General features: G+C 40.5%; 1 protein-coding gene across 2 annotated transcripts; it reads right to left on the reverse strand.

The window, feature by feature from the left end:
• Positions 1-1,095: 1,095 nt before the first annotated feature.
• si:dkeyp-68b7.12 (rho GTPase-activating protein 30) lies at positions 1,096-19,124 on the reverse strand. 2 transcript variants are annotated; one of them, XM_061731898.1, is made up of 14 exons: positions 19,069-19,124; positions 18,149-18,477; positions 13,521-13,623; positions 13,283-13,427; positions 13,093-13,175; positions 11,734-11,841; positions 11,511-11,629; positions 10,478-10,643; positions 10,170-10,267; positions 8,027-8,110; positions 7,110-7,865; positions 5,342-5,526; positions 4,607-5,211; positions 1,096-3,297 (listed from the first exon to the last, which is right to left on the reverse strand). In XM_061731898.1, the coding sequence occupies exons 2-14, from the start codon at positions 18,234-18,236 to the stop codon at positions 1,896-1,898; spliced, it is 3,942 nt and encodes a 1,313-aa protein (XP_061587882.1). In that variant the 5' UTR covers positions 18,237-18,477; positions 19,069-19,124; the 3' UTR covers positions 1,096-1,895. The 2 variants fall into 2 exon arrangements, with proteins under 2 accessions (XP_061587882.1, XP_061587881.1); XM_061731897.1 differs by lacking the exon at positions 19,069-19,124 and adding an exon at positions 18,576-18,799.
• Between the last annotated feature and the right edge of the window lie 1,411 nt (positions 19,125-20,535).

The raw sequence follows: 20,535 nt of genomic DNA on the forward strand, positions 1-20,535 counted from the left end.
CAAAACGCGTCAAGAGATGTGCGCGGTTTATTGTGAACCAGGACCTGCTGATTCCCTCTGTGAGCCTCAGACTGGAACTGATGAGAGCCATGACATCAGGCCGGTTGTCAAACAAGAGCCAGACGTTGAACTTCCTGCCTCTGAAACAACAGCCAACACAGCCACCGCAGCTGTTGGGTCTGATGCAGGAGAGCACGAAGACTCGGTCTGGCCTTCTCCTGCCTGTAGCGTGGTGGAGAAAAGCTCTGCTTTAATTCAGCAGCCCATACAGACCTTCCCCTTTCATGCCGAGCAATTTTCTTCATGCAGAAACTCTGAATGTTCATTCAGTCCTTCATTGGCTGCAACAAAGGAAGTGGCAAATGATTGCTCAACTGTGCCTGTAAAATTAGAGGTAAACATGCACCCTGCATGTACTGAAAGTTCTCCTTCACAGTCTGTTCATGCTAAACAGTTTGATCTACTGAGGTAGATGCTTATTAGATGCATTCCTGCTCGATATGGGATTTCAGCTGCCCAGCACTTTGTAGTATCCTTTGTAACTGTCTTCTAATAATCCGGTAGACCTGGACTTTTAGACTATGGAGCCATGCTTTTGTAATATCTGTAAAACAATTGTTTTTTTTTAATAATAAAGGTATTTTTTGTATGATTAAAAAGGTTTCTCTCTCCCTACTTTTTAAAACATTTTATTTGAAACTTACTTCAGACATTAAATTCAAAACATGCATGTTTTTCAAAGCATAGTATTTCTGTGATTCGACATTAGCTGCCATCCACTGCCAATTTGTTTTGTCTTTTTACATTATACATGAAAAATGGTCCAAATAATGATGGTTACTATTTTGACCTGGTGCCTGAGAAAAAAAATGGTTTTCTTAAAGTGATTTTATGTACGTCTGAGGGCCACTGGAAAATCTGCCCCTTCTGCCCCTTTAAGACCACAAATAGCATGTAGTAGGTATAAAACAATATAGGAAATTTGAATCTCTCACTGATCAGTTATTTCAGTAATCTTCCATAAAGCAATGAATAGATAAACATTTAGGTTTTAAAAAAGCATTGTAATAAAAATAAAAGACTTATTACTGTTTGAAAACATATTTTTATTCACATTCGGCAAAAATACTGTCAATAGTACAGACTTTAAATTCATTTATTATATATTTTATCATCGGCCTCAGACCACAATCAGGCCTTTTCTTACTAGATGTATTGTTTATGTACATATACTTTATGTATGATCAAAAGATGTTCAGTGATCAGATGGGGACTAACCAGTGCAATCAGTGTGGAAGTGATGGGGTCAAATTTAAGGCCATTTCTTAGATTTTTAGGTCCGAGATGGTTTGTTAAAAAAGCATGCTGTTTTGTTTCACAAAACAAGACTGTAAAAGGAACAAACTGTATATACTGTACCTCAGTGAAAATATAGTTTACTCATATGGATTGTCATGTTGGAGCAGCAGTTCACCTTTAAGCCTTTAGAGGTCAAGTGACCATATTTGGTCACTTCGGTCGAACTACACTATAGTTTTTACAACATTACAGTTTCTATTCCATTTAACTTCATATGCACAATGATTAGCCCTTAATCTTTTAACTCTCCTGTGTGGCATCTTGGCACTCCAGGGGTTTAATATATTGATCTCAAGTACTTTTAAAAAACAAGTTTAAGATTCACATCTCTGCAGATCGAGTTTGTGCCCGACAGCAACTCAGATCCTGCAGAATTTGACTGAAATTACTGATGTGATCTTGAATGAAAAACAATCTTCGGTTTACAAAGGAAATTACCACTTTTATGCGACATGTACAAAAGAAAAAAGAAAAGTCTGCCCTGCTGGTTTTTAATCCCGACGCTATACGGACATAAAACGCCTCCTCCCTGTACTTCACTTCCTCAGGCCCTCTGCATCTGCCTCCCCTTCCCGGGCCCGCTCCTTTTCCCGCCTCATGGTTGCCATGGCAACTGCCTCATCGAAGCACATGCTGAGGGGACTGTTTCTGCTGCTGTCCCTCGTGGCCACGGCCCCTTCGGCCCCCTCCCTCCTCCTCTCCCTCTCCTTCAGGGGTGTCGGCCTCTCCTTTCTCTGGGCGCTCCGGTCCTCCCCGTCTTCCGCCTGCTCGCCGGCACCAACTTTGTCCTGCTCCGCCGGGACGCTCTGCAGGTTGTCTTTCCCTGACTCTGCCTCCCTGCACTCCCTCTGCTGTCGCTGCCGGAGGTGCCGGGCGGCGGCTTTGCAGTGCTGCGGCTTCGGCGGCACCACGGGCACCGCTTTGACCTGGTAAACTTTCGGTTGTTTGGAGACGATCAGCTTTCTCCCAATTCCTTCTGAAGTGCTGTTGCGGTCCTCCAACTTTTTGCACACGCTCACTTCCTTCATCTCAGATCTGTTTGCCGTCAGCTGTTTATCTCCACTTGGCTGCGCTCTGATTCCCTCATCTGCTCTCTCGTTCTCATTCTTCTCTTTTTCTGCTGCTTCTGTAACCACTTCTGCTCTCTCGTGATGCTGTGTTTCTTCACTGAAGGCACATTTCTCCTGGCATGTGCTTTCTAATTCACCTCCCATCGGGGAGTCAGTCTCATATTCCTCCGACTCTCGAAGTTTTACTTCAATGGCCTCCAAAGATGCCCCCTCTTCCTCTTCTCTAAACTCTGTCTTGTTTGTCTCAACATCACCAGCTTCAACCACTTTCTCTGCTGAGGAATCTGCTGTCTCCTCTTCCCCCGCGCCATCTTTTACCACATCTGCCTGGGAACCAGCAACAACCCTCTCACACTGTTCATTTTCCTCATCCTCTATCACTTCACATATGACATCCTCAAGCTCATTCCAGATGTCAGGATTTTCCCCACAGATTGCTCTACTCTCCTCTTGATACTTTTCATCTGCTGATCCTTTAACGACTTCCTCTCTGTCTTCTTCACACATGTTTTCATGACTGTTTTTGGTCTCCGGGACAGATTTTTGACACGTGTTTTCGCTCTCTGTTGCCAGCTCTTCAACACAGCCACTGGCATGTGTTTCTAGCTTTACAGGAGCGTCAGTGAATTCTGTGAAAGTCTCTTTCTGCATGGCATAAAGAGTTCCCTGAGGTGGACAATCACTGGGAGAAATTTCAGCCTCTTCCTCCACATCCCCGGCCTCCGTTTCAGACGCAGGGTTTGATTCATTGCTGTCCTCACTGCTCAGTTGTTGAACCTCAACAACGGGAGTGGTTGGTGTCTCTAAAGTCGGAGATTTTTCACTTTGACCTTGTTCAGTGATACTCAGACCTTCCTCTGTTTCTCCACTGCAATGATAGATAAGATGATGTTAAGACAGATTGTTGGAAAGCATGAAAAAAATACATGCATCAGGGATCCAACAAAACCTTTCAAGGCGTAAGAGGATGGAGAGTGCAGTTGTATCAACTTACAGAACATGTTTGTTGTATATGGAGGGATTTATGTCAAGTAAAAACTTTTTTTTTTTTTTTAATCTTTTTTAAATATATTTTTTTCTTGTTTGCTTTGAATCACTTTATAAATTAACTTTTTTGTTTTTCAGGCAATTTTTTTCTCACTAGTATCAGTGCGTGCATCGAATTTATCACCAAACATAACATTCATCCAAATCCAAATATTGTTTAAATGACTGCATAGTTGTCCCTTAAACATCTTCTTGGTGTCATTAAACAGTTACTGGTGGCGTCACAGCTGATGGTCACAGCCCAACTGGACCTCTCTTAAGATCAAGGTTTACATTTTGAATTTGTACTGTCTCAATATAAATCCATGTAGTTCTTAACATTTTCAAAAAAGACAGTTTACTCACTTTGAATTAATGTTCACAGCTGTGTTTCAGTCCAAAGATCCTATAGATTAAAATGTGCTTTTTCATAAAACTGCAGGACTCTAACATAAATCAATTTTTTTGTATTTTTTTGTGTTTTTAGCAGCTACCAAAAGCTACGCTCCAGTTCAACACTAGGTAGGTGGTTTTGCAGAGAACCATTTAGCATTCAAGGTGTAAAAGTCAAATACAAGCAGCCTTGCAAACGTATGTGAGCATGGAGCAGACTCAAGCCAAATAATTGACCGTTTTCTACTTTGAAAATGGGGTTATTGAACTAATTTAGTATATAAGCAAAATCAAACAACTCAAACTAACTAACTAACCCTAACCCACTGCAAAGGTCGATTAACTATGCCAGCGTGGCTAAAATTAAATGCCATAGGAACAATGAGATGTGTTCAACAATAATAACCCCAAATGTTTTTTAACTTTCTGAACAGAGATTTTTCTGGATCATAACAAACATCCATCAGTCCATCCTGTCATTCCTCCATCATCTATACTGGAGTCTGTCCCTGCTCTCTCTGGATGAAAAGTGGGGGGGGTGCACCCTTAAAAACCCTCCCTTGGTAACTGATTTAAACTTCCCCCAGTAGAAACTTGATGAGCATTTCAAAAGGTTGTGTGCCGCTAATTAAATTTTACAATTATACAAAGTTCTCTGACCTAAAGCTACTATTAAAAAATAGGTACATTTGCTTTAAAGGTGTATTCTATTATAAATACTTCATTTAAATCAAGTTAATATGAATAACGTTTTTCACCTTTGCATTTCATCTTTCAGTTGGTCTTGTCCATGTTGAACTTGGTCCTCCTTCTTTTGTACAACGCCCATCTCTTCCAGTCCATCTTCCTCATCTCCACATTCCTCATGTACCTGCTCCTGCTTTCCTGATGTTTCTTTACAAGCAGGAAGTTCAAGGTTCAGTGACTGACAGTGTTTTTCCTCAGAGCTCTGTAAACCTTGCACATGCTCAGGCTGAGACTGGTCCTGGCTTTCGGTGTCTAGTTCAATCCCAGGCAAGGTGTTAAGAATGAAATCTGCTGGAAGGCTTTGCATGAACATGCTCTCGTCGTCTTCTTCACTGCTGTAATCATTAGGATAACCATCGTCCGGCAGAGCTTCGTCCTCAGAGCAGGAGTCCTCAGAGCAGGAGTCCTCCGGTGCGTGGATGGGGGAGGTCATGTAGGGCAGGCTGAGGGATTTAGTGTGTCGACTGTGCAGGTCCAGGCTGAGCGGTCTGTGCGGACTTAACTCTGTCGGACTCTGGGTTTCCACGGCTGCAGGATGCTGGGAGCACTGGGCTTGCTCCATGATTTCATACTCATCATCTGAGTGTCCGGGAGGTTCAACGGAGAACTCGTTCACCTGAGAGGTAAAATGTGACAGAAAGTTCTACAGCAATCAGAAAATGATCCCAGTTGATACTCAATCCTACGCATTCATCTCAGACTAAACTGCCACGGTTAAACCTCACCTCTTCAGGCAAATGACCCACCTGATAAGGCATGCTGAGTATGTGGTCCAGAAATTCCAAGCTTTCTTGAACATAACCGGACAGCTCGGGGTCATCCGGCTCCGTCTCAGTGGAGTTGAGGATGTCAGAGGCATCAAACACGCCGTCTCTTTCATGCTGAGTCACCTCCGCTGGCTGTCCAGCTTCCTGCTCGTTCCCTTCCATGTCTGTGGATGAAGTTGAGTCCCGGTCAGAATTATTGGTGCCCAATGTTGCACTAACAAAAGTTACCAAAACACAGTAAACATGTTTCATTTATTTATTTATTTTTTTCATTATTATTTTTTTAAAGAGAAGAAAAGTGAGAAAAAAAGATTTTTCATGTATGAATTTTTAAATAAATATAGAAAAATAAACTGTACAAGAGACACCGTCATTGGCATTCTGCATTGATTATCGTGATAACTATATTAGTTATCATGCAGCAATCCGTTTTGTAACAAGTGAAGGCTCACGCACACATCACTACACCTTATATTGATCGCTAGGATGGCCTTCCCTCCACCAGAGGAGAAAAGGACATGTCATTTACTTTTAAAGCATTAATTGGTAAATTGCCATTTTACATCTCCAGACTTTCGTCTTTTTTTACAAACACCTATAGCACGAGACGAGCAGCAAATGGGGGGCTTTTATGCCCCTTCATTATGGGATGAGTTGCAAGATAAAATCAACCTACAGGCCCCCTCTTCTGTAAATGTGTTTAAAGGTATTTTAAAATCAGCCCTTCAGGAAAATTGTAGCTGTTTTTAAATCAATGTTCATTTAAGATTGTCCTTTACTGTTGATTTTATGTTTTTTATGTTTTCATCGTATATGTATGTTTTATTGTCTTATATATGAAACATATGTGGGCTGTCCTGGAAGAAGATTATCTCAGTGGGACATTTCCTGGATAAATAAAGGCTAAATAAAAAATAAAAATAAATTATTTGGGTTCATTCTTTACTTAAGCGTGTTGTGTTTGATGTGAACTTTAACGTGTAGAAATGTTCAGCTTAGACCCCGTTTTCATAGTTATTCACCTCTTATTAATGTTTTCAATAAATAACACATTTTTCTCTAATGCCTTATAATAGAAAAAAGAACAACAACAAAAAAACACATGTGATTTCATAATTTTTTTGATCTATGTGAAATCAGCTCAAAACCATGATGTCAACACCACCGTGTTTCATTGTAGGTCAGGTTCTCTTTTCCATACAGGCTTCATTTTACCATCTAAAATCTAAAATCTAATCAGATTGATTCCCTGTACGTTGAGCTCTACTCTCATTTCTTTTTGTCCCACATTCAGGAATCCCTTTTTTTTTCCTTTTTCATTTGTCTGCATCATGTATTTCTCTTACTCCTGCTGTCCTTCTTTACTTTCTGAGATGAGTCTTCTTGCATACGTTTTTTATTCCTCAATATGTCTTCACAGACTTCTCCCTCCTTCTAGTAACAGCTTGATCCTCAAGTTTGGACACACCTATCAATTCAAAGAAATGAGGAAGTGTGCCCCAAACTTTTGGTCTGTACTGTATATATATATATATATATATATATATATATATATATATATATATATATATATATATATATATATATATATATATATACATATCTGTGTATATCTGTGTATGTGTTTGTTTTTTAAGCCATTTAGTGCATTTCAAGGCGTGTTACTAACCCTCAAAAAATAAATAAGCTTGCTTATGTTGCCAAAGACAAATCAGTGAGTCACCAGAAATACAAAATGTTACTTTACCTATGTAATCGTTGATGTCATCAACTACTTGATCAACTCCTGGAGCATCTTTATTGTCGTCTTCCTTGGAGTTGTGGCTTTTGACTCGTTGCTCTCTGGGCACGCCTTGGCCTCCCATCACTGGTTCTTGCTTTGGTTCTCCTCTCATCTCTTCCTCTCCCTCTTTTTCTGTTCCTTTTCTCTTTTTCTCCCCAACTACTTCTTCTTTATTTCCATCTAGTTTCACATCTCCTTGTTCCCTTTGATTCTTCTTCTCTTCCTCAGCCTTCCTGTCCTCTTTCACCTTTCTCTCAATCTCTCTTTGTTCCTTCTTCTCCACCTTCTCCGCTACCTCCATACCTTCCACCTTGTCCCCTCGATCCTTATCTCTTCCCCGGTGGATGAGCCTGTCGCTCCCCCCTCCCTGCAGGACCCCTAATGCCAGGTTAGAGGTGATGTGAAGGGGCACGCGGACCATGGTAGGTCCGGTGATGTGCATGGCTGCTCTGCGACCAGCTTTGCTGGAAAGTCCCGGGGATCTGGATTGGACGCCCTCACTACCTGCCATCCCTAAACTATCCGGGTCCAGAGCTGTGTAGGTGCCCTGGGTCCCTGCACCCCCACTTACTAAGCCCGTCCCCCTACGGTAGGTCACAGCATATTCACTACCACCTATCCCACCGGCAGATATCGTCATGTCTGGGCCAGACTGAGAGGAGGTGTTGACGGCAGGGGATGCGTCACTGGATGGAGGACGGAGGGCAGAATGCCCAGCAACTGTGAAAGAAACCGTTGGATACTGTTTAGTTGTTATGTTCTGCTTTGTGATGCAAACAAATTCTCATCACAACTAAAAATTGCATATCCTTTAAATTAATATTTACATTTCTATACATAACGGAAATAGTGATGAGTATGTTATAAAAAAGACATGTTACCTGAGAGGACGGTTCCTTCGTTTGGATACGGCGTGCGGAGGTTGTCCATGCTTCTTGCAGGTCTCAAAGCCGGCCTATCTTTCTCTGCACACATACAAAAAAAAGGCAAAAAAGTATTTAGTCAGATAATATGTTATTATCTGTACTGTAGATAGGATCTCAGCTCTTGATTTCACTATTCAAAATGCACCTTAACCTTTTTAGATTTTTATATTATTTATATTTCTTATCTGTTTGCACTGTCTTGCACTGGAGAGGTGATGCTGCTTTTAATCTCACTGTACCCATGTATAATGACGATAAAAGTATTCTATTCTATTCTATTCAGACACCAGTTGTGCAAGTTCTCCCCCTTAAAAAGATGAGAAAGGCCTGTAATTTTCATCAGAGGTATATCTCAACTATGAGAGACAAAATGAAAAATAAAAATGCAGAAAATCACATTGTCTGATTTTTAGAGAGTTTATTAGCAAATTATAGTGGAAAATAAGTATTTGGTCAATAACAAACCAGAGGGCGGGAGCACATTACACCTGTTTTAAAATCGCTGCATTGGCTCCCCGTCCGCTTCAGGATTGATTTTAAGGTTCTTTTACTGGTTTTTAAATGTCTTAACGGTCTTGGGCCATCTTATTTATCTGATCTGCTTTTACCGTATCAACCCTCACGGACCCTGAGGTCCTCTGGCACCGGCCTTTTAACCATTCCCCGAACCGGGACAAAAACCCACGGTGAGGCTGCATTCAGCCATTATGGCCCTTATTTATGGAACAGCCTGCCAGAGAACCTCAGGACTGCAGAGAACGTTGATACTTTTAAAAGGAGGCTCAAGACACACCTTTTTAGCTTGGCTTTTATCTGATCTCATTTACCTAGTCTTTTCAGCTATTTATTGTATTTACTTTTTTTTTTTTATTTTATTTTTTTTTATTATCTTTAAACCTTTAATCCATTTTAGTGACTTTGTATTTTATGTTATTTATTATTCATCTTAAGTTTTGTATAGATTTTTCTAAAATCTTACACTTTTTAGGCATTTTTTTTACTTTCTTTTAATCTTTTAGTTTTTAGCTCCAGTGTTTCCTCAGGGGGGTCGTCCACACTGGGAGGTGTGTCTGCTCCGCCCATGGGGGTGTCGTCATGGGGGTCCCTCAGGCCTGGGTAGCTGGGGGTGGGACTCCACCTTCTGTGTGGGGTCTGTCCTGGTCTGTCCGGGTTGGGGGGGTCTCTGTGGCGATGCTCCTTGTGGTCATGGCCGGTGGAGCTTCTCAGTGTGGACGGCCACCCATAGGTAGTGTTTTCCTCACCTGGATCGTTAGTGCTAAGCCATGTCACCAGTCCACTTATTGTGTGTGTGTGTGTGTGTGTGTGTGTGTGTGTGTGTGTGTGTGTGTGTGTGTGTGTGTGTGTGTGTGTGTGTGTGTGTGTGTGTGTGTGTGTGTGTGTGTGTGTGTGTGTGTGTGTGTGTGTGTGTGGGCGTGTGAGTGTATGCACATGTGTATGAGTGTGAGTGAGGGTATGTGTATGCGTGGGGGGTGGGGGGTGGGGTCGTATGGGATGTTTTAAATTGTACTTTTGATTGTTATTTTATCTCTGTATGTAAAGCACCATGAGTTGCACTTACACTGCATGAGTTGGTGCTATACAAATAAATAAAGTTTAAGTTTAAGTTTAACAAACGTTCATCTCAATACACCAAATACTTATTTTACCGAGGAATTTACCAATTCATTCAGTAAAAATCCTACAATGTGATTTCCTGGATTCTTTCCCCCCATTCTGTCTCTCATAATTGAAGTGTACCTGTGGTGAAAACAGGCCTCTCTCATCCTTTTAAGTGGGAGAACTTGCACAATTGGTGGCTGACTAAATACTTTTTTGCTCCACTGTATGTCATATTGATGGACTTTCTAAATGAAAAGCATCCTTAAATGAAATCAAAACAACTATAAAGAAACTGATCAACTCTGTTCCCTCCCAGGTGTATCTAGGATGTTGACGTTAGTCAGCCAGGCATGTCACAGTAATCCTTACATGCTGAAGGCCAGGTGGATCTGTTTCACTTCATCTCAAAGGCTTATTCACTTCTTATCAGTTATAAAAAGTGTTCAGAGTAAATCACTGCCGTGAGTGGGTCTCTTACCCTTGGCTGAGTGTTTGTGCCTCCGTCGTGGGTCTTGGAATCGCCCCCCAATGTTGAAGATGGACATCCACTTCCTGCCTTTGAGGGACCCTTTTCTCCTGAGTTGAGAAAGACATTTGTACATCACTTTGAATGCTGCACAAAGCTGACACTTCTGCTAAGGGGATAACGTAGACTAACGTCAGCGTGTACCGCCAACCCTGCAAAGCAGGTTGAAACATGTCCAATACAGTCCCACTCGCATTTGACCTGACATGAGTTCAGCCTTTGTAAATGTCACAAACAAACGAGAGCACTGAACCGCTCACTTGTCTGTGCCTTCGATGATAGCATGGTAGGGTCTGATGGGGAGGGGGCCGTCTCCCGGACTGATGTTGCCAAAGTTGGGCTGAGGGGACTTCTGCTGAAACAGCATGTCCTGATTGGGCGTCAGTGATGGGGAGGGGAGCGACTTCCTTCTCTCACTCGACACACCTGAGGAGGAGAGGAGACAGGTGATGGAGATGTTAGCGTGTGTGTGTGTGTGTGTGTGTGTGTGTGTGTGTGTGTGTGTGTGTGTGTGTGTGTGTGTGTGTGTGTGTGTGTGTGTGTGTGTGTGTGTGTTCCAGATGACTGTAAAAAATGTTTGAATGAGAAGGGAACATTTTTTCACTGCTTATGGGAAATCTTCCAAAACTTCTGGAGGGATGTTATAAATTGTTTTTGTCAGAGATGTTTAATGCTAAAGTCCCCCTAAATGCAAAACTGTGTGTGCTTGGAATATACCCAAAAACGTATAAACGTCAAAGCAATATACAGTTCTGGACTTTGGACTTCTTCAGGCCAGGAGAGCTCTTGCACTATTTTGGAAGAGTATGGATGCTCTTACATTGAGAATGTGGATAAGGAGCTTTCTGGCTGTATTGGACTGGAAAGACTAACGTACATTGCTATGGGAAAATGAAAGGACTTTATTGAACTCTGGGAACCATATATGAACATTATGAAAGATGAAAGTGCAAGATTAACCTGAAAATAACTTGTAAATATTGTGGAAAATATCATCTTTTTATTGATTTATTTTTTATTTATATATTTTTGTTTAATTTATTTATTTATTTTTCCACCCTGATTGGTTAATTCAATATAATTATTTATATTTCAATTGAAAATGGTGCAAGCTAAGTGTATGTGTGTCTATGTACAGTAAGCGTAAATGTTATATGTTTGAAAAACTAAAAAACGACAAAAAACATATTGTGAAAAAAAAGTATGTGTGTGTGTGTGTGTGTGTGTGTGTGTGTGTGTGTGTGTGTGTGTGTGTGTGTGTGTGTGTGTGTGTGTGTGTGTGTGTGTTCTGACCGTCTTCAGGAAACAGCTGAGGAACGTGGGTGAGAATGAACTCGACCACGATGGACTGGACCCTGACCTCCATGAAGGCTGCCGTCCCGTTGAATCCAGAAGCCTCAATGTCCTTGGACCTTAATACGCAGATCAATAGAATGGTTTAGTGATTGGTTGTCTGCAGGAGGAAAGAAGGTGGAAAACAGCAGATAAAAACACACTGAATCTGATATTGCCACACCTGAGCAGATTAGGGGCCCAGACGATGGCCAGGTTCCGGGCGTGCATGTTCGTTTCGGAGGAATATGAGGCCATTTTGACAAGATGACGCATCAGAAACTCCAGAGTCCTGCAACAATGATGAAAATAAATAAATACATTAAAAAAAACGTGTCTTGACTCATGCAGCTGTTACGAAGAAACCTTATCATTCAGCTGGAGTTTAACTTATGAATGTGAGCGCTGTAATTCTCTTACATGAACTCCTGATGATACATGACTTTAGACTAGAGCATGTTCTCACGACACTGGATATGAATGACGCAACATTTTTGGGCCATTTTGTGCAACATTTCTGTGCATGTTTCAGCTTTCTGCACACCTTCAAGATTCAAGATTCAAGATTCTTTATTCTCGTTGTTCATCCAATTACAGGTGCTTTATCGCAGGTGCTGGTCCTTATATAGATGAAGTGCAGAGTAAATTAAGTAAAATGTAAATATGTAAAAAAAACAACCTTTACAATATTGAAATGAAACGGAAAATGGTTAGTGCTGGAATAAAAGTGCAGGTGTCTTCCCTTCACTGTCATATAGATTAATTAAGATGACAGAAATCTATATGAGAGAAAAACCCCACAGTCATATAATCATTATTTCTTTTCAAGATAAAAGTTCTTGTGTGATATTCCTATATTGCTTTTCGCAATTTAGTTCCTATTTTATTTTGAAAAATCTGTTCCTTGGTTTCTCAAATTGTGGTTCGACCTAGCCTGATCTTCTCTGATTGTTCACACCTGCTTCTCGTCAGCCCTGTTCCTATATAACTAGTCTTTTCTCTTCCTCTGTCCCGGGACGTCTGTTCATCATGACTGTGGTCTGCCTTGGCGTTTCGTTGGCGTTTCGTTGGCGTTTCGTTGGCGTTTCGTTGGCGTTTCGTTGGCGTTTCGTTGGCGTTTCCTTGCCGTTTCGTTGGCGTTTCCTTGCCGTTTCCTTGCCGTTTCCTTGCCGTTTCCTTGCCGTTGTTCAGCCCTGTTCCCTGCATTTCATTCATTTTTCCCTTTCATTTTAACAAACTCCTCCAAGTCTGATATGTCCATGCGTGCCTGTGCTGGGGTCGTACCCCATCCCAGATCCCTGGCACGCAGCTTTTGTGAGGACTTTGGTTGAGGAACCAAGAATAAAGAGACAGTTGACAGAGGTTCAGAAGTTAATGAGTCTAAATGTTGGCTTGTGTTATTTTAATGGCATTTAAAGGTCTGTAAAGTTGTAGCAAACTGTCATATAGATATGTTTTGTGTCTGAAAACAGTTTATCTCTGGCTTCAAGACAGGCCACGGAAGTAGTTTTTGTTATCAGAAGTGTGCAGCAGACGGCCGTACCTGTGATGTAGAGTTGGCAGTTCTTTCAGCACATCTCTGATCTTCACCAGTCTCTCCTCCTCCAGCTGGATGGCCACAGCCTCCTGCAGGAACACAGAGGATATAGATATTTCCCATTTTAAAATCTGTTATTTACAATCGTGCTTGTGGAAGGAACTGCCTGAAATGTTGGTGATGCTTGAATACTTACAGCAAACTTGTCATACAGCTGGTACGTGAGCAGAGGGTTGGGCAGCTCTCTGAAGTAAGCTTTACACAAAGAGCTGACACAGTGGATGTCCTGAAGATACACATCTTTGTTCAGATCTGGGCTCGCGTCGCTATCGAAGTCCCCCCTGGTTCAATGCGAACACGAACACACCACACAATCCCAGTTAAAACGTTAAAGTTACAGATACGTGGTGACAAAGCTCTGAAACACACGGTACCGTAATTTCTGTATGTTGGATGACACTCCAGACAATCTGTAGATTCCATCCACGACGCCATGCTCCTCAACGAACTCACTGCAGCTTCGCAACACCAGGGGAACTGTGGAAAATGGTTAAATAATAACATCAGAAATATGAGCAATACGTTTCATTTATAATTTTTGAACGTGAGTATATTGCTCGTCCTATGTATATCTTTTCTGTATGTGCCACATAGTTATTTATCCCCTCGAAAGTATGATTTATGAAACAAAAATATGCTTTAATTGTTAAATATCGAGTACATACACAGTATATTGGGCCTGCACAACAGTTATGCCAGAAAAAAGGGAAACAAATACGCGAACATTACAATATATGCATGTGCTGTCAATTTATCCATTTTTTTCAATGATAAATTACTTTAATGAGTGAAACATTAGCTACAGTTATATCATTTCTAATTATTTCTTTTGAATTGCTCTGAACTTCATTCAGTTTCACAGAGAGAGAGAGCTCTCAGCACTAAGTCAGTGGGTGTCGGACTCCACGAGGTCTAAGCTTTTGTTTCTGGATCAATTCATGGCCTGTTACTGACAGAATGTCTAGACGCAGTTAAGCAGCGTCTCTAGAAATCCCAGTGTGGTCAGCCGAGGACTGTATCTTTGCATCTTTTCTGCAGATGTTGTGGGAGAGGTGCGATTTTCGAGCTTCCAGCAGTAACTGGGGGACGGTGGTGCCATGGTCCTCAATCAGAAAAGCGTCTATTTTGGGAAAGATCTGAAGTCTCGAGAGTGGAGAAGTTTAGGTATCATGTCTTGGTTCATGAGCGGAGGTATAAGGGAGTGGAGGAATGACATACGGCCCAATCTGTTTGTTATAGTGAAGAACTGAACTGGAGAGCAGAGCCTTTAGTTTCCCAACTGATCTACGTTCAAGCCCTCAGCCATGGTCAGAAGCTGAAGGAAGGGCTCAAGAGAACGAGGTCACAGATATACGGGGGAAAAGATACCAGATATCAGATCTGTCCAGCTATATAAATAAAATTGAATTGAAAAAATTGAATTGAAAATTGAATCTGTATGCTCTGAAATCAATTCTCAAATGAAAATATAGATACTTTTAATACTTCAGTCATGTGGTAATGTATATCATTAACAGGAATACGGTGGAAAGTAACTAAACTATTCAGATTTAGTCCAAATGACTCGCTGATGATAGGAACTACTTTTTTTCATTTTTATAGTAGTTCTTATTTTTGTTCATGAGAGTGAGAAAATAAGTGTGTTTAAATGTGTTGTTCTTAATAGTGCTTAATAGTGCTGAAAACTGTACATATGTAAAATAAAGTTGAAAAAAAAAGTATTTTTGTTCATTATTGTCTTATTTATTTTACTGGTTTTATTATTTTACTCAGGATCTTTTTTTAGTGATGGAAAAACCTTCAAACACTCTGTTTTTTCTGTTGTTGTAACAGCTCATCTATATTGTGAATGAGGCTGCTACCTCAATATACTTCTGACTTTAAAATAAATAGCTAAATAAGTGACTCTGATGTCTTGTATTCTTAAGCTATCTAAAGTACACCAATTGTTTTAGATGTACCGGGCACATTAGGTGTGTTTACATAATGTATCGGTATCACTGATACCAGCTTGAATTTTACTCAATAAGTGGAATTGAACATCACTACTTGCAACACTCGGCAGATGTTATAATTCTTGGTTGACTTGTGGACATTGGGACCGACTTACATGAAGTTATCGTAGATTTTTTCTTTATTTTGCGCAACAAAATCTTCGGCATGGATGGAAGGACTCATGACATGCGTCTTAGAGTGAATTGCACTGTTAGGATCGCCATGAAATAGGGAGAGGGAGGGTCAGGAGGGGCGGCAGATCCATCCCCGGCTTTGTCATATGCCAGAATTAGTTATTTAACAAAGTTTACTCGAAGAAGAAGAAGAAGAAGAAGAAGAAGAAGAAGAAGAAGAAGAAGAAGAAGAAGAAGAAGAAGAAGAAGAAGAAGAAGAAGAAGAAGAAGAAGAAGAAGAAGAAGAAGAAGAAGAAGAAGAAGAAGAAGAAGAAGAAGAAGAAGAAGAAGAAGAAGAAGAAAGATCACTTCAGAATAGAAGGATTGCATCTCTGTAGACAGAAGCGGGCTCCTCCTGGCCAACCCTCCAATTAACAATAAATCGAAACATCCGGTTGTACCGTTGTGGGCTTTAATAAAAAGCCTGCTCAGTGACACTAATGTACAGTAACACTGGATACTGTTGGTGTCCGCCCTTAATTAGGGTGAGGTTGGACACGGGGACGAATTCGTGTTACAGCCTCTGCTTTTCTTGATTCCTCGTCCTTCTCATCCCAACGGTTCCTTCTTCTGCACTTGTTCACAACTTCAGGAATATAAGTTTCAACATGACATAATTCCCATCACCCTTGGCAGCAGCTTGATTTCATGCTATTAGCAAAGTTAGCATGCTTTATAAACTGCATACTAGTACTGTTAATTAACTACTAATAGTAGTACTCTACTACTATTACTGGTGAGTGCTGATTTTGACATAATAATGTCTGCAATGGGCGAACATTTGCACTGTCTGCAGATGGTGAGAAATACCGGGCTGATGTATTAGTTGCAGAGAGGTTTCGAGAAGGCCCGTGTTCCCACAATGCCCTGGGCAACGCAGTGAAAGCTAGTCACAGCGGCCACAAGGCCAGCATGATCGCTACAAACTAACAATGACCAACATACTAGTACGTAGCGTACATGCTGTGTACTGCAGCGTATATGATTTTGAAAACACCCTATACACTGCAAAAACTCAAAATATTAACAAGAATATTTGTCTTATTTCTAGTTAAAATGTCTAATTTTTAGTCAAAAAATCTCATTACACTTAAAACAAGAGTCATTACCAGAAAAATAACTTGTTATTTGACAATTTTCACCTGTTTCAAGTAAATTTTCACTTGAAATAAGTGGACAAATCTGCCAGTGGGACAAGATTTATCTTCTCATTACAAGCAAAAAAATCTTGTTCCACTGGCAGATTTTTTCTACTTATTATAAGTGAAAATCTAGTTGAAACAGGTGAAAATTGTTGTTTTTTCCAGTGACGAGTCTTGTTTTAAATGTAATGAGATTTCTTTTACTAAAAATGAGACATTTTAACTAGAGATAAGACAAATATTCTAGTTAAGATTTGAGTTTTTGCAGTGTAAGTATTAAAATACAAATGTAAACATGTAACTTACATGTTGATTTCTGACAATATTTCTATCTTTTCTCAAAGATTAGTCTAATTAACTCTAAATCATATGACATGGTTTCAAGGGAATTGATAAACCACATAGATTCCTGAGACAAAATTAATGATATTTACTGTATGTTCATAAGGGTCACAATGTAAAATGACTAACTTCCCTGCAAAGTGCTTGAAAATAAAAAACTATGTGGTTAAAACTGTGTTGTTTCTTAGCAAGAAAATAAATGAAACTGGGGACACTTATAGTTTCATTTCTTTGGGAAAAGCAGACTGTATGATGGGAACTCCACTGAAAACCTGGCTAAACAGAAATCAGGATCCTTCCCGACGAAATTATCCTCAACCAAATGTGAGGAAATGCTGAGGGATATTGTTTATGTTTTAAGAATATCTAAAAAAAAGTAGATCTAGTTCCATTTTTATGACACGTACTTGTGGGTTTAAATGCAGAAATGTAGAAACCTTTTCTCTTGATGAGTTACATTCCCACAGTTATTCATTGAATCTGTGCGTAGTTGTGTTTAACCCAGGGGCGAAAATCCCGGGGGGGACAGGGGGGGCAAGTCCCCCCCATTAGTAAAGCTGTCCCCCCCTAGAATAATTTGAGACAGAATTAATAATTTTGGAACAATGCAGTAGTATTTAGTAGTGATGCACCAAAATGAAAATTTGTGGCCGAAACCGAAATCGAAAATAATAATAAACAGTAAAATCTCACACATTACACTTAAAACAGGACTCATCACTGGAAAAAAACAACAATTTTCACCTGTTTCAAGTAAATTTTCACTTGAAATAAGTAGAAAAATCTGCCAGTGGGACAAGATTTATCTTCTAATTACAAGCTAAAAAATCTTGTTCCACTGGCAGATTTTTCTACTTATTTTAAGTGAAAATCTACTTGAAACAGGTGAAAATTGTTGTTTTTTTTCCAGTGATGAGTCTTGTTTTAAGTGTAATGAGATTTTTTTTAACTAAAAATGAGACATTTTAACTAGAAATAAGACAAATATTCTTGTTAAGATTTTGGGTTTTTGCAGTGTATTATGTCCGATGTGCTGTATTATTGCCACCTTCCACCTAATACCATTGTTTTGTATTGCTCTAAGAAAGGTCTTCTGCCTGTTTGCGAGATAGAGATGGAAATGTCAAAATGCTGTATTAAAGGAAGGCTAAAACTTTTATTCCTTGTCCCCCCCTGGATTTATTCTCTAAAATGTTACTGTTTATTGTCCCCCCCAACTATGAAACAGGATTTTCGCCCCTGGTTTAACCAGATGTTGTGTCAGAAAACCATCACAGGAAGAGAGAAAATCATGTAGTACATCGCAACGTTGGCCTGATATGTTGTTTGGAGTGAGGGTCCTTTACTTACTCTCCTGACAGGAGGTGGCCAGATGCTCCAGCAGATCACATCCAAACACTTTCTCTTTGTTGCCTCCTCTTCTTCGATTTCTCCGCATCTCTGCCTCTGTGCCGGTTCCACCTCACATTCAGACCAGCTCTGACTCTGTGATGGTCAGGATCACCGGCTGCCTGCGCTAGGGGAGTTGGCCAACTTGGTTAACGTGACGATGAGCTGCACATTTCACAGATTTGACCCTGATGCTGCTGCTGGTTCTGCGTCTGGTTCAGTTTCCTTTGCTGCAGTTCATGCTGTTTGGTGCAGGTTGCTTCCTCTGTGAGCCGCCACGCATCGTAAATCTGGAGTTTTAGGAAATATTTCAGTTTATCTTTCACCCTGTAACAGCAAAAATAAAAGATCTATTTGTGCAAATGGCAACTTCAAGTTGCGAACCAACCTCACACCCCACGAAAAAAAATAAATCAAACAGCACTGCATATGTGGCTCTCCACTTCCCTCTGATGCACTCAATTTATTTTCGAATGAAAGGCCACACCCTTGCCCCTGAACTTCTCTGATCCGGTGAACCTGCACTCTGAATGATCACTCTTGCCACACCGTACTGACTCCCTGAGCTGCTGGACCGTCCGAAGCCTCCAATCTCAGCTCCCGCCAGGCCGGGGTGCTCATTACAGGCCCTGCTGGAGCTCCCTTCCCTCATGTCACGGCCATTGCAGCCGTGCTCTCATTGCAGCGGAAGTGGAGCTTGCACATACAGACTCAAGCGCACGTTCAAAAACCTCACCCCCCCCCCCCCATCTTCTCCATCTTCCTGCCACCTGCCACTGTTCACCCCTTCATCCTCCCAACCCTCTCTATCTATTGTCCACTCTTGAATGTAAAACTGTGATGAAATAAGCAAGTTAGAGAGAAAATGCTGGCGTTCCTACCTTCACTCTGCATCGGCACACAAGCAGCATAAAATGATGACGCAAAAAACCACTAAACTTCCCCTGTCAACTTCCTGAGTGTCTCTCCTTCTTTTGTGCTTTCTCTTTGCATGTCGCTGTGGCCTACAGTTTCTCCGCCTCCGTCGACAGAGTAGGGAAATCAGTTTTTTGTATCTGTATGCTGCATCTATTTCCCTTTGTGAGGTAATTTTGTATCTTACTAGCGCAAGCTTCATGTGATTTATTCACCCGGATGTGAAGACGTAGGCATTTATAAAACTAAGCGACAGAATCAGCAACAAGTAAAAGAAGAAGTTTGTTTTATTATTTCAGCTTCTACGCCAACGTTAAGTACCAGGCACTTCTGACAGCCACAGCAAAATAGAAACACAGATCACCAACAACTGAAACATGCCACAGGACATAAATGTAGTTCATGTTATGATTTGAGAACTTTATGAAGGTCATTCATGTCTTGGATGGATGCTGTGTAGGACATAAACTAGCTTAAGTCTTCATTGCAGCCCCCAGGTTTGAATTCTGACCTGTTTGTCCTTTGCTGTGACAACTTTTCTACTTTCTAATAATGCCAGTGCCCGCCCCAAAGATATCTTGCTATAACAGTCGTATAACAATAGGGTATTTGTTTATGTGTTTACCAGAATCAGAATCAGAAAAGGGTTTATTGCCAAGTTTGTTAACACACACAAGGAATTTGTTGTGGTGATTGGTGCAATACAATAAAAATAAAAATATAAAAACAAACAAATATATAAGAGATAAAATAAGAGATAGAATAAAATGTATAAACAGAATGAGGTTTTAAAGTGCCTGATATGAGTCTTTACAAAAAGTGACGTAGGATGACTGAAGAAAGATAAAATAAAATGTATAAACAGAAATGTACAAAATGGGGTTTTTAAAGTGTATAGTGATGTGTTCTTTGGATGTTACTGGGCTAAACTAGTTATGTTAAGGGACTGTGCTGCCTCTCTTGGCCCCTTAGTGTGTCTTTATTCATCCCTCTGCTAAAAACATGAGCAAGGTTTTCAATAGCTCATTTAAATTTGAGGAACAGATTCATTCTATTGTAAAAAGCAGCTTCTTTCAGTTGGGACTGTTGTGTCAAAGTGAAGCCATACTTGCCCTATAAGTATTTTTGAACAACTCATACATGCCTCTATGAATTTGAGACCGGATTATTGTAAGTCTTTATAAGTTTACAGTAGTGGTCTCTTTCTTGGATGCAATTGATGTAAAATGCTGCTACCCGGCTCTAAGGTTTTATGCTCCTTATCCCAGTGGAGCTGGAGGGTGTGAATCCAATTAGACTTCTGCCCCTTTACAAGAACCAGATACGTTTTTGTCTGCAAAAACTTGGGACCAGTTCATAACAAAGTGTCCAGTATACTCATTTTAATAATAAGACTATAAACAATTAATTAAATGAATTATAAATGAATTATA

Source organism: Cololabis saira, chromosome 10, assembly GCF_033807715.1.
Source record: "Cololabis saira isolate AMF1-May2022 chromosome 10, fColSai1.1, whole genome shotgun sequence".
NCBI classification, from domain to species: Eukaryota; Metazoa; Chordata; class Actinopteri; order Beloniformes; family Belonidae; genus Cololabis; species Cololabis saira.